The 13,499-nt window shown below is 50.7% G+C and overlaps 1 protein-coding gene across 1 annotated transcript in view; it reads right to left on the bottom strand.

Annotated features, from left to right (window-relative positions):
- Nucleotides 1-12,427, bottom strand: part of NTNG2 (netrin G2) — a gene marked incomplete at both ends in the record, with an annotated part of 39,852 nt that extends 27,425 nt beyond the window's left edge. Inside the window, one exon of the mRNA XM_080355701.1 lies at nucleotides 12,215-12,427. Coding sequence (XP_080211827.1) covers nucleotides 12,215-12,427 — 213 coding nt within the window. The remainder of the gene's footprint in view (nucleotides 1-12,214) is intronic.
- Nucleotides 12,428-13,499: the final 1,072 nt, after the last annotated feature.

The raw sequence follows: 13,499 nt of genomic DNA, 5'->3' as shown, positions 1-13,499 counted from the left end.
TCGAGAGTTGTGTGATTGTAACAGGGCAAACGCAAAAATAACCTCTAAGTGACAGTGCTGAAAGGTGGGGGAGAGCCTCAAAAGCCACCGAGTGAGTCACATCACTACGGCTTCCTCTGCTAAAATGAAGTGTTCCTTTTTGGTTTTAGGTTTATTGAATTGTCCTTCCCCTACGGGATGCTCAATGCATTTTCTGCTGGTGGGGTGGTTTGAAGTCAGCTGGGAGGGCAGGGGGGAGCGGAAACAGATGGCCATACTTTGGCTGCTCCCTGGGTCCTGGTAAGATCAGTTATAGCACTGTTGAAACAATTCCAGGTATTATTTTTGAATCTGGCTTCCTCCTCCAAGCCGTGTGTCCTCCAAAGAATCTGTCCAAAGTCTCAAGATATTTACGTCTTCACTCTAAAAGTCAGAATGCATTAGCCAGGCAAACTTGGTCTCAGTGAGCTTAAAATAAACCAGTTCACTTTGAGTCTCACGCTATTAAATCAGTCGTGAGTGTCCTCACGGCAACTAGATGTTGCAGGTTTCCAGCTCTCCGGCGTGTTCTCCTGGTTGCTCATTTCTGGAGGGTGCACCAGAGAGCACCGCAACCTTGCGTAGCCCAAAGGGGCAAAGTGCAAAAGCCTCATTGAGGACGAGTTGTCCTAACAAACAGCAGCACAGCAAGACTGTGCCCACGTGGGGCAAATCATGGAATGGTTTGGGTTGAAGGGACCTTCAAAGCTCATCCAGTGCCACCCCTGCCATGAGCAGGGACATCTTCACCAGCTCAGGTTGCTCAGAGCCCCGTCCAACCTGGCCTGGGATGTCTCCAGGGATGGTTCATCCACCCATCGTCCTTGAAGGAGGGTTTCTTAAGAAACAAGATCTCGCTAGGCAGGATGACAAGAACCCAGGATGCTGCAATGAAGCTGCTCCCACCTTACTGGGGAGGGAGAGAATGAGGGAAAACAGTCGCAATAAAAGACCCTGGTTTTACAAAGCCCAGCTGGTTTCTAGGGCTCTTAATGAGCACAAGAAGTTGTTTTGCCTTTTTTTTTTTTTTTCCCTGGCAGATAATGCCATTTTTAAGCCTCATAGCATAAAATTATATATTTTTGTAGGTGAAATTACTTGATTAATCATTAAGCTGTTGAATATTTTAAACAAACTAGACATCTGTTGTGAATGGTGAAAGCTGCACAGAAATAAAACTGGAGCTTTCAGGAGATCTCCATGCCAAAGGGAAGCTGGAAAGCAATTGCAACCACTAGATACACAATGAAGAAAAATGATAATAATAATAAAGGGGAAAAAACCCTAAGGTTTGAGCAAGGAAAAATAAGTAGATGGTGTGAAGGTTTGTACTGCTTGGCCAAGGATGCTCATCACAGCTCTTGTAACCTGGTGTGATCTGTTCAATGGTGTCTTGGCGCAGGGAACCCCCCTGGAGTTGTTTTGCTTTCAGGAGCTGCTTCTGCTTGTGTTGTTTAAGCCAAGGCCTCTGCTAAAACTTAAGTCACCCTGGGATCAACTTGTTTTTAATTGCAATCAGTCTCCCAATAAGAGTAATGGCAAGGTCTCAGCAACTTGGACTAGTTTCAGAAATGCAGACTTTGTATTTTTTTTCGGTTGGGAGGGGGAAACCCTTGGCTTTTTTATAGGAAGATTTTTATCAAGTTGGGGGGAAGTTAAATGTTTCGATTTGGCACAAATATCTGTGCTGTTGGGTGGGTTTCTCTTGGGTCCCTTCTTCTGTAGAGGTTTTTCTCCCCCAGAACTGCATCCCGAAGCCCTTCTGCTTCTCCTAGGGCACCTACACCCCTGCCTTTGATTTGTGCTTAAAGATTAGCTGACGAGGTTCACAAAGTCCCCGCGTTGCCTTGCACAGCAACGAAGTCCTGAAGTTTGTATCAAATTTCCTCCAGATCCTGCAGAACAATCACATCGGCAAAATTCTCGCATGCACCTGATCCTCCTGCCCTGCTAATGTCCCCACCGTGGACCAGTGCCACCGTGGGTGTCCCGCAGAGTCCCCTTTCCTGAACAAGTCACAGGGAGAACCGATGGCTGTGGGACACGGGCGTCCCCAATGCACGGAGGGGGACCAACCCACTCCATCACTGCCTCTCCTAAACCTATTCCCCCCTAAATTTTATTTCCCCCCCCTCCCTTTCCCCATCCAGCACCAAGTTGGACCCGTTTGCGCAGGAGGCTGCAGGGTAAAGCTGAAAAGATTGTATCAGCGCATTTACTTTCCTGCTTCTTTAGACTTGGCCAAATTCACATCAGCATTGAATTGTTGGGCTTTGCGTCACCTCCATCCCTGCTCCAGCTTTCCTGGCTCTGCCGGGGCTTTGCAGGGATCCCTGTCCCCATACCGGTCCCCATCCCTGTCCCCATCCCAGCAGGGCTGTGGGTTTGCTCCAGTGCCTGTCAGCCCCAGGAAATGATTTGCGAGGCAGGGAAGATGCTGTTCTGACCCAGCTCTGGTGACAACTGCCTTTATCTTCCCCACTGATACCGCATTAAATCTATTTTCCGCAGCACAAATTTTTGACAAGGGCCACACTGAGTGATGCGTGTTTTGGGAAACTTCCTCGGTTTTTCTTCCACTAACCGCTCCAGGATGTGATGATCTTCCCCAAACAGAATTGCATCTACCTGGTAGAAAACGCAGACTTGTCCTAATGTCATTACAGGGTGTTTTCACTCTAGTTGCTCCTGGCCTGAGGGGGTCAACAGCTCTGTCTGGGTTTATGAGAAAACAAGGTGATTTTATGATCAAAAATAACATTTGCGAGTAATTAAATCTTATGCTTCAGGGCATGAACCGTAACTTGCCAGTGGCCAGGATGGGACTCCCAAAGAACTAGAAATACTCTCTGACAATTAATTTTCACTCTATTCACGGACTGGGAGGGATCAGAGGGGTGAAACAACCGTAATTAATTTACAGCGATTATTTCCAACAGCTGGCAAGTGGCGTAACTCACCAGCAGAGATGGCCGGGAGCACAGAGATAATTGAGGAGAATTACGAGGCCCCTCTTGAGCCAAACAACCCTGTACCTGGGGGAAGGTCTGTGCCCTCCTTGCTCGACGCTCTGGGGACATATGGGGACACTGGGAGCTGTGGGACACCCAAACAGAGCTGCCTGCCCAGGGTCCGCTCCTGTTGCACTAATTACCCCATCCCCTGGTGTCCAAATGGGCTTTTCCCGCAGCACGGCTGTGACTCAAACCCAGCAAACATCTCAGGAACAGCTTTGTGTGGTTTTGGGGAGCCCTGTTGGGGTGCAGGGAGGGGTCAGCACCACCACATCGGCTGCCAAGATGCTGGGGGTGCTCCGAATGCAAAACGTGCCTTTTCAAAATGAAACCTTCATAGCTTTCTTCAAGATGATGTGTATTCGCCTATTATTTTCTTTTAAAACACTGCTTCGGTCAAGCTGTATATATTTCGGATAATCTAGAAGGTCTCTCATACGGTAGAAGACACCGTTTACCCTGAGGCTGCCCAGGAGCCGCTCGGGGATGCTCCCCGCAAACTCTCATCTGCCCACCCCGCAGGCATCGCTCCCTTCTTCGTGCCAGCCCTCCCTAGAGACGTTGTTTTCCACCGGCCCGTGCGTGTGGGCAGGTTTGGCAAGGCCCCCGCGGTTCGGTGCGGGGTTATTTCACAGCTTCTCCTCCGCAGGGGAAGGGCAGCTCGGGCTGGGAACCTTGCGGGGAGCGGGATGGGATGCTCAGGGTGGGCTGGTGGGGTGGTTTTCTCGCTCCTGTGCCCTCCTTGTGTCGCCTCCCTCCCCGCAGCCATCTGCAAAGGGCTTTTATTAGGGCAGAGACAGCAAAGGGGGAGAAAACCATCCTCGCTAACAAGCTGTTTATAAGCAGGTAAAGGCAGAGCTGGAATGAATTATTAATAGGGTGGAAATGGGGTTCCTCCACAGATCTGCTGCTAATTCTGGCTCAGCTGAATGTCACTCCCTCCATCTCCCCCCGAGCTGTGGTTTGGGGGATTGATTGCTCCTCCGCTTCCGTCCCCGTCCTCCCGGATCGGAGGGTGTCCGAGCACAAGGTCACCCCTCGGTACGGGCATGGAGACGTTTTGCCAGCGTGCGAGATTCGGGAGAGCGTGAGTCAGCAGAAAGCGGCACCGCCGGCGCCGTGGCACGGCCCTTGGCGAGCGCACGCCGGGACGCGCTCCGCGAGACATTTTGCTTTGCTTTTCGCCTCTTGCCTTTGGCCTGAAGCAGATACTCGTTCACCGACTCTCGGGCTCCCTTGGGCCCGTCTCTCCGCCAGAGAAGAGATTCAACCCTGACTCGCGGCTGCTCTTCCCCTTCCCCCTCCAGCCTGCTTCTGAATTCGAGATGCATCTCGTTCATATTTCATCTGAGCTCAGCACTGTGCCCTTCTCTCCACCAGCTGTGGGGAAACATCCCAGTGCCAGACAGGGTCATGCCGTAGCAGCGCAATGTCCCATCTCCAGGTGGGGAAACTGAGGCAGGGAGGGATTTCAGGGCTGTTTAGGCCAGAGAAAAGGAGGCTGAGGGGAGACCTTCTAGCTCTCTACAGCGACCTGAAAGGAGGTTGTAGCGAGGGGGATAGTCAATCTCTTCTCCCAAGTAACATGCAGTAAGGTGAAACGGCCTCAAGTTGCACCAGGGGAGGTTTGGATTGGATACAGGGAACAACTTCTTCCCAGAAAAGGCTGTCGGGCATTGGAACAGGCTGTCCAGGGTGGTGGTGGAGTCACCATCCCTGGAGGGTTGAACAGACATAGAGATGAGGTTCTCAGGGACATGGGCTAGTGCCAGGGTTGGGTTGACGGTTGGATTTGATGATCTTGAGGGTCTCTTCTGACCAAAACGATTCTATGATTCAGGAGCAGGTCCAGGCTTTACTGGGCATGTTGGGGGCTCCACCTTTCCTGAAGACCAAGCTCCCCCATGCACCTTCAGCTGGGCAAAGTAGTGGATGCTTCACCCAATATTGACATGAGGGACAAGGAAATCTTGCTCTCACCCCATTCTGTCTCTGAAACTCCGCTTAGTACCTCCATGAAAGGGACCTGAACTGATCTTTGCACCGTAGATGGTGCAACCACTGCGGGAGCTGACATCCCCAAGCAGCAGCCCTGGCACAAAGGGAGGATCTGCAGGGAGATACTGCTCATCACGCACAGGGACTGACCCAAGTCCCTCATGTGCCCTCACAACACAGCCGGCACCGCTCGTGCACAGACACAAATCCCTTCACGCCCACTCTGGCTAAGCCAGAAACGGTCAGAAAATCCGGTGACACGACGAATTTGAACCTCCAGATTGAAACCAGCCCTGTCCACAGGTGACCTCTCCGAGAAGGGCCCCCATTTGCAGGGTGACCTCAGGCCGGCACTTCCATTTCCAAAACCCTGGGTTGGCCAAGCAACAGCTCAGCTTCTGCTGCTGGATCCACTGCTCGGCACCTTGTCCTGAGAAATGCCTGTGCAGCCGATTTGTGGGCGACACAAGGGTTAACGCTGCCCGGAAAATTCCACTCCTAAGCAGATAATCTCATCTGCGCTGGGCACACACACGCGTTGCCCGCAGCCTGGCCTCCCGTGGAATCATTTTTTGAGCAGCTCTTTCTCTGCGAGCTGCTAATCCCCCGGTGAGCTGCTCTAACCCCGTCCCTCCCGGCGCCCCGGGCTCACCTCCGCACCCACCTCCCCGTGGGGCTGCACCCCTGCAGCCGCTCCTTCTGTAGGTTTGGGGATTACGGGGTGACCTAGAGCCCGAGACGAGAAGCTGATGAACCAGACACCCCTCAGCTGTGGGCGCACGTTCGGAGATTCGGGTGTTTGATCCCACTGACTGCTTTTTAGCTCGTCTCCAAACCCGGACTTTCTGTACCCAAGAGCTGCAAGCTTTGCTCTTCCCAGGGCACTTCCCTGAAGCTTGTCTACAAATTAAACTGCTTAGATCCTGCCCCATCCCTTCTCTGACAGATTATTAAGCCCTTGCATCTTGCTATGGGGCTGAATCCATGTCCGCAGCCCCTACCAGCAGGAGCACAACAGCAGTGACCTGTGTGCTGGGCTCTGAGTGCATTATTGATTCAGGACTAAGAAAATGCTTAGGAAGTAGGAAAAGTGTCCTGCTCTCTAAAAGCCTGTGCGCCTCGTAAGCTCAATACAGTCAGCCTTTGCAGAGAGGCTTGCTACGCTGCTATTAATATTTTATTCTGTAAGAGAGGCCCTGATAGTTTGCATGGGGGAGGGCAGGACGTGGAGGCTGCGGGTGGGAAAGGGGAGGGAGCAGAGATGCTGCTGTGGTCCTCAAATGTGGGTGCAGATCCCACCCAAAGCCTTTGTGGGGGAAGCGTGGCTGGGTGGTGGGTACCCTTGCACCCACCTACCCACCTCTGCTCAGGGCTCCTGTGTCTGCTGCATCAAGCACTTTGCTTTTGCTGTTGCGTGCAATGTATTTGACTGCTTTAGGCTCTGTTTTAAGGGTAATGTTTCAGCAGGTGCCTGTTGGTGGCAGGAATGGTGCTGTGGTCAGCCCAGAATGTGCTGTGGCTGCTGTGGGGACTGTCCCCAAGGGCAGGACTGTGATCTGGTTTAGGGTTTCCCCAAAAAAACCCTCAAATGGAGCACATGGAGCTGAAGCAGCTGACTTGGCCAGGGACAGGGGCTCAAAAACCCTTCGGCCCCAAGCCTGACAGTGCTCAAGAAGAGACTGAACAACATCCTCAGACACACGGTGTGACCTGTGGGGTGTCCCGTGCAGGGACAGGAGTTGGACTCGGTGATTCTGGTGGGTCCCTCTCAACTCAGGACATTCTATGAGTCACGGTACCGTGCGTGGAGCTGCTCTGGGGAGGGGACTGTGTTTGGGGTCTAAAACTGTAATCAGGCTCTAAGGTTAAAACTGGATTTTCACCTAGGGAAACCAGAGCGTGGTAGGAGAACACTCCTTCCCATTCAGGTGGTCTGGTCTGCAGGGAGAATTTCTTTTAAAGTTGAATGGGAGATCATATCTATGCTATAGAATATTATTTTAAAGGATAAAATAAATAGGAAGGCCTTCCCTGAATCCCTTCGGCTTCAACAGTTGCTTATGGAAAAGTCATACACAGAACTGGTGTATGAGTGAGTATTAATGCTGCTCTGAGAGCCGCTCTCCCAGCTCCGGCCACACTCCCCTTCAGTCTTCAGTCACTTCTCTCCAGCTTTTTCCATCTGGACGCTGTTCCCTTTGAACAGCAAAGCTTTTCTTAAAAGCAGCTTATTCTTCCCCATCTCTTTCAAGGTGTAGGGGTAAACTTTCTGCTCAGTGTACCAATTAAATCTACTTGACAGCTTGATTTTTATCGTTGTGTCTTTTCCATCAGCAAGTGGCGACGATCCTTGTTAGGGGAGCAGCATCCCACTTCACAACAAGCTGAATCCCGAACTGGGCATTTAAGGAAATTGCTACGGACTGTGAGATAAATCCCGTTTGCTCAGCACTCTCTAATTTAAAGCTGAATTGTATTCTTTCATTTTCTGTAAAGCCTCTGCTTTTATAACACCAAGATCCCACTGCACTGTGGAGTAGCCTGTGTGGTAGGAGAGGAGTAGTGTGTAATTTGCTGAGCAGCTAATAACATGCAATCCAAGGGTCCGGCCCCAAGGGCAAGGAGCTGCTGATCTTGACTTCAAATAGTGTTCTCTGCAGCAGCCCTGATGCTGAGAAGTGATTTAGGGTGGGAACAAAACCGAAAGGCTCCAGCCCTTTCTCCCATGCTCAAAAGCAATGCGGTGATGGGTTAGGAAACCTTCATCTGGATGGAAATGGCAGCAGTTGCCTTTTCCAGGCTCTCCTCAAAGGAAAGAGGAATGTTTCCCAGGTGTTAAATTAAGGTACTGGAGGGTTCAAGGGGAAAGGGGCTGTCAGCATGTTGCAGATGTGAAAAGAAGGATGCAGCCGTCCATCCCCACAACCCTGACCGGGATGTCAAGGGCAATTTGACGGCGGAGAGTGGATTTCTTGTGCTGCTCAATTTTGGCATAAAGGCAAAATAACTGTCCCCAACGCTGTACAGGTCCCATAAGGAAGGACAAAGGGGAGCTCTGTCTCCCAGCCCTCTGCTGAGGCTGAGGATGGGTTTGCAATTAACAGTGGATAGTGCCGAATTACTCAAGGAAAAGCGAGAACATATGGTTGGGTAGAGTTGTATGAGATGAGCTAATAATGTAGGGAAAAGGGTTTCTGTGCAAAAAAAAGTTTGCTTTTTCCAATTTTAGCACCAAGTCCAATAAGAGAAATAGTTCTTTAGCACAAGCCTTATAACCACATGTCATTCAGAAAAGTTTAGCTAAGAATTAAACTAAACATCACATTTGGCTGAATGTGTAATGAATAAATAAAGCCTTTTCCTTTCATGTACCCGTGCCAAAATCAACAGGCTCTATTAGCTGATGAAACAATGCTGACGCCAAATAAAAATACCCCTGACCCATCAATATGGGCTAAGAGCTCGGCCCTGCATCAAAGAGTGTTGTCTGAACAAGAAATACTGTCTTGACACCTCTGGAGGGGGCAGAAAAAAGAATCGCTGCCATCCCAGGAGGAGCTGGGCTTCCTGTGTCACTGGCTGGGTGTGGGGAGCTGTCACCAGGGTGTCACGGAGCCACAAAGCCTTTATGTGACAGCTGGTGTCTAACAGGCAGTCTGCTCCGGACATCTCTTATAGCCCACCTTGCTTTTGCTAGGATGGCTCAGAAACCCCTTGAGCTGCAAATGTGTTGGGAGCAGGAACCGTGGCTTTGGTGTTTGCTCGCTCCCTGCCCCGTGTGTAAATTGCCCACAAAATGTACTGGTTTTTTAATCATGTGTGAAAAAATGCTGACGCTTGAAACTGAAATTCTCAAAGGTCCCTGCTCGGTATCAAAGACGTGCTTCAGCATCTCAGAGTATTTCGGTCCCTGGGAACACCCTGCTGGCTGTGCCGTCCTCCTGCTCCTCCCGGGGAGGGTGGGATGGGGAATAACATCGCACATCCCCTCTGCAGCTCGGCCCTGCAAACCCTCATCATTGACATCTGCATTAGCTGCTCCGTGCCGTGCCCTGGATGTGATCTTTGAAGTCGCGCCCTTCCCTCGACATCCTTGGCTAAAAGATCTGTTCCCTATTAGCCTTCAGTCACGCTTTCAGATTCATTCAGGCTTTTATTTACTTATCCATCTGTCTTCCTGCTCCCGCCACTCCCCCTGCCCTGCCAGAAGGGAAAGTCCAATTCATTCTTCAGGTGACCCTGCCAGAAAGCCACTGACATGAATAGAAGAAGGCTCAGAAACTGTGGAAAAAGCAAAACCCCTGACTTCAATAAGCAGCAAAACGCTTCCCAATGAGAAGGGGGCAGCCAGATGTGACTAGAATTGCTGTAAAACAGAAAAGACAATCCTCCAAATAATTCCTGCAATCCCCCAGACGCCTTCTTTGTGCAGAACTCTCCGTGAGCGCTGCTCGAAGTTGTTAGAGCTGCAGCAGCGATCCCATGGGCTGTGCAATTCCTCCCGGTACCGGTACAGCCCCATAGGAAACACTCGACATCTTACCAGGTCCTGACTTTGACCAGGACTCTCCTCCTCCCCCTGCCCACAGTGATGTCCCACGTGGGGACGTTGTCCAGCTCTCTCATGTCTGGCTGCTTTAAGCATAGAGAGATGTTTGTGTGTCTTTAATTTTGATTTGAGTTGTCTGAGCAGGCGCAGGTGTCCCGCCAGGCTGTGCTTAATTCTTAGTTTAACCATGCAGACAGTACCCCGCTGATTTGAAAGATACCTAAGAAAGCAATGTAGTCACTGTGAGAACTTCCCTGCTGGAAAGCCATGCTCCTATGAGAACCCACCTGTTACACAAAAGTAATTAAAACCTGAAGGGAAAGGATAACAGGACACCAAAAGGCATCCGAGCAGCTGCGCAGGGTTTGTGTGGGCAGCAGGAACCAGGGCTCGGAGGTTGTAACGATCAGTGGGCAGCACCATTGATTTTTGTCCAGCGCTTCCTTTGCACAGGAGGAGCAAAAACTCCGCTCGCATCCTCCGCGCATCAATAGGTGTCAAGTCACCCCCAGGACCGGCAATGGAAAGGCCACTTCTTGCTGATCCCGCTTTCTCCTGACCATAAGGGGATGCTCAGCAGTAAGTGGCCACATGTCATTCTCTGTGACAGAGGCCGTGAAAATTTCCCTTGATGGCCTCTTGGCACACGCCGCTCAAGTCCTTAAGCTGGACTAGAGCCTGGGTTTATGCCGCAGCCACCTCCTGCCCTGTGCATTAAGTGCTGGGGGGCTCCTTGCTCACCTCAGCAGGGCTGCTCTTCATCTGCTTCCTTTCTAAAATCTTTTAATCCTTTGGAGATGACAGTGATGGTGTAAGATGGGGGAAAAAGGGCCAGGAATACAGTGGGACTTCATAAACCCATCCCAAAAATCTAAAAAAACCCCAAACTCCTTGCAATATATAACTCTTGGTTCTTCATCAGGGGATTTCTTGGGGACATTGCTGTGAATGCCAGTTTCTGTTTTGGGAGATGAGAGCTGGGCCAGGCGTGTACCCCAGGGTGAGGCAGGGACAGGAAGGCAAATCCGTGTTTGGCATTTGTGTAACTCCCATTCACGGCTGTACACGGTGTTTGCAAGTGTTACAGCACATGGCAGGCGTACGCTACGAGGAAATACTGCTGGTGCCCAGAATAGAAAGATTTTTAGCTCAGTATTGACTGAATCAAGAGATGCAGAGAGCTGATTGCAGTTTGTGTCTTGTGCTTCTTTGGAGGTCAGTGGAGCTGAAGTCTGGAGCATCCTTAGCCAGAAAGTGTTTGCAAATAGCTGCAGTGAATGTAGCGGAAAGCAATCTGGTGGTGTTCACCTTTTAATCCGTCTGCAGCCGGGCAGATAAATGGAAATCCAGACTGACCCATCAATAGTTAACTGTTTTATTTGCAATCTTTGACCTAATCTTTCTTTTCAAACGATCTTTTAAGAGGGAAAGCTGCTATTTATCTGGAATTAGTGAAAATGTCTTCCCTGGTACTAATGAGACCCCTCAGACTGGAGGGAACCGGGTAAATACTGGCGGCATGTTCTGACAGTCATAAATGTTTGGCATCTCTTGGTATCAAAGCAGCGTTTTTCTCTTGGATTTTCAGGAGATGCCCTGAGCTGGTTGGGCTCAGTGTATTTTCTAGGTGGCAAACTGAGGCACGGGCTTTACAAGTTTGGGTAACGCTGGCACTAGAAAACAGGACTCCCTCCACTGATTTCGAGGGAGAACTCCCCTTCTCATTGTAGGTAACAGAAGAATAATATACCTTTTTAGAAGACACTTTGTCCAGTGCTCAACCCAATGCAAACCCTGTTAGGATGGGCTGGCTTGGTCCCTGTGCCTTGAATGTGTGCTCGGACCCCTCCTGGAGGACATTTGGGAGGAGAAGTTCCAGCCATGCTGTTCTGCTCTTTGCTTTGACTCCTGAACTCTTTTTAACAATGTAAAGCCTTGTGAATTATAAATCAAATGCTCCTGCTGAGCTTTGTGGTGCGCGGAATGAAATGCGATGATTAATATTTAAGAGAAAATAACTTAAAGATTTTAACTACAAGGGCAAGTGTCTGTCCACAGAGTCTCTCCATGCAGAGGCTAGCAGAGAGGGAGAAACGTGTTTTCAGGGGCTATGGTGAAATTTGTGGCTGTCAGACCAGCCACCGGTGTGCAGGGCCACACTGTCCCCACCACCCTGTCCCCTCGCTCTCACTCGCGCCAAAACAATGTGCTCACCTCTGGTTAAACCCCAGTGCCTTCGCAGCCTTTTGGGATGGGATCAGCAAACAAACCCCACGTGCTGTAGCAAGCAGAGGGACGCACTCAGAGCAGCTCAGGTTGTGCGTTCGTTGGGGGCAGAGTTTTTCCAAAACCCAGGCCAGGACTTGCTCAGCACCCCCCGGCTCCTCCTCATCCTCCCCCCAACATTCCAGCACCATCCCCGCTTTAGGGTTGACCTCTCGCCGGCACAGCACTGGGATGGGCAGGGAAACTTCTCCCCATTTTAAAGCCCAAGAGACTGAGAGCTCAAGGCAGCAGCCACCGTTGCCACCCTGAACTGAAATGTCCTTGTCATGGCATCTCAGCAAGACACTGTCTCTGGCCACCCGCAAGTAGAGTCTGTTCTAACACATCAAACAAGGAGGGAAACACTTACATGGGTGCAGAACCTCTCCGGTGGGTCCCCACAAGTGATTCCTGCCGGATCCACCCGGACGGTCACATAATCCTTCATCCGCATGGCCTTGGGTTGACAGGCATAAAACTCCCAGGAGGGGCCATCGTCTGTGGTCACCCAGGACTTGCAAATGTCATATTGTCCCATGGCCAAGGGGAGACAGTGCAAGAGGAGAGCGGCCAGGTGGAGCATGGCAGCTGCGGCCAAGCGCGGGGTCCCTGGGCGAGGGCAGTGCCGAGAGTCCCGAGGAAGGCAGCGACTGGGCTAGGGGTTGCTCTCGGGATCAGCATGGAAGCTCCTCATCTAAAAATGATCCAGTCAATAACAGGGATGATCCCGCTCCGCACGCTGTATTTGGATGTGGAAAGTTTCTCTCCGCACAGAAGCCAACTTTGCAAATCACTTGGTGTGGAAAGTTTTGGCCAGAGTTGCTTGATCAGTGGTCAAAAGTCTTCCTTAACCTCATTTTCCCCTCCTTTTATTGTACAAAAGGGCTTCCAAATCAGCATGAAAATATCTAGAGGTGACTCCAGTCAATCAATAGAAAGATCAAGTTCTGAGTTGCTGATGAAATTTGATAGGAGTAAATTGGAGAGGCCGTGAGATGGTGCTGGATCAGGTTTTCCTCAACCTCCTTGTCTGCCGCAACCGCGTCGCTGTGCAAAGTGCCTTGAACTGTGGTCTGCCTTAAATAATTATTGGGCTTTTGAGTGTTAATACATAAAATAAATACAGCATCTGCTCATCAGTACAACTGTGACAAGAGGGACTCTTTGGAGCTAGAATTCCTTTGTCCCAAGGGATGGTGGCATCCACATGAACGCGTTGGGTGGCAGCATCCGCAGCGGCCCCAGCGGGACGGGCAGCGGGGTGACAGGAGCGGCGCTGGCCTTGCTGCTTCTCCCTCTGCGTCTTGGCCAGGATTTCTGTCTGACTTTGCCTTTTGGCAACCGAGCATCAAATTCCCCAAGCTTTCAGCTGCAGACCACGCTGCTGCCTGAGGTCCCCTCTCTCTTTCATGGTCAGTTCATTAGCAGGCGGCACCTGCAACGAATTGAAAGACAAATTAGCTGGGAGCCAAGGTGGGAAATGGAGCAACAAGACTTGTAGGAACAGGGGTCCCCCAGGAGATGCAGCCCTCAGCTGGGCTTCCCGAGCCATGAGCCAGGTTTTTGTAAAAGGGAGATATACAACTTTAATAAAAAGAAATCTATAGTAAGATGCTTACGGCTCTTCTGCTGTTTGGGAGATGGGAAGGAGCGCT

This window comes from Nesoenas mayeri (genome assembly GCF_963082525.1).
Source record: "Nesoenas mayeri genome assembly, chromosome: 18".
Lineage (NCBI taxonomy): Eukaryota > Metazoa > Chordata > Aves > Columbiformes > Columbidae > Nesoenas > Nesoenas mayeri.
The sequence above is the reverse complement of the archived record's forward strand: the minus strand, read 5'-3'. Positions and strand labels throughout refer to the sequence as shown.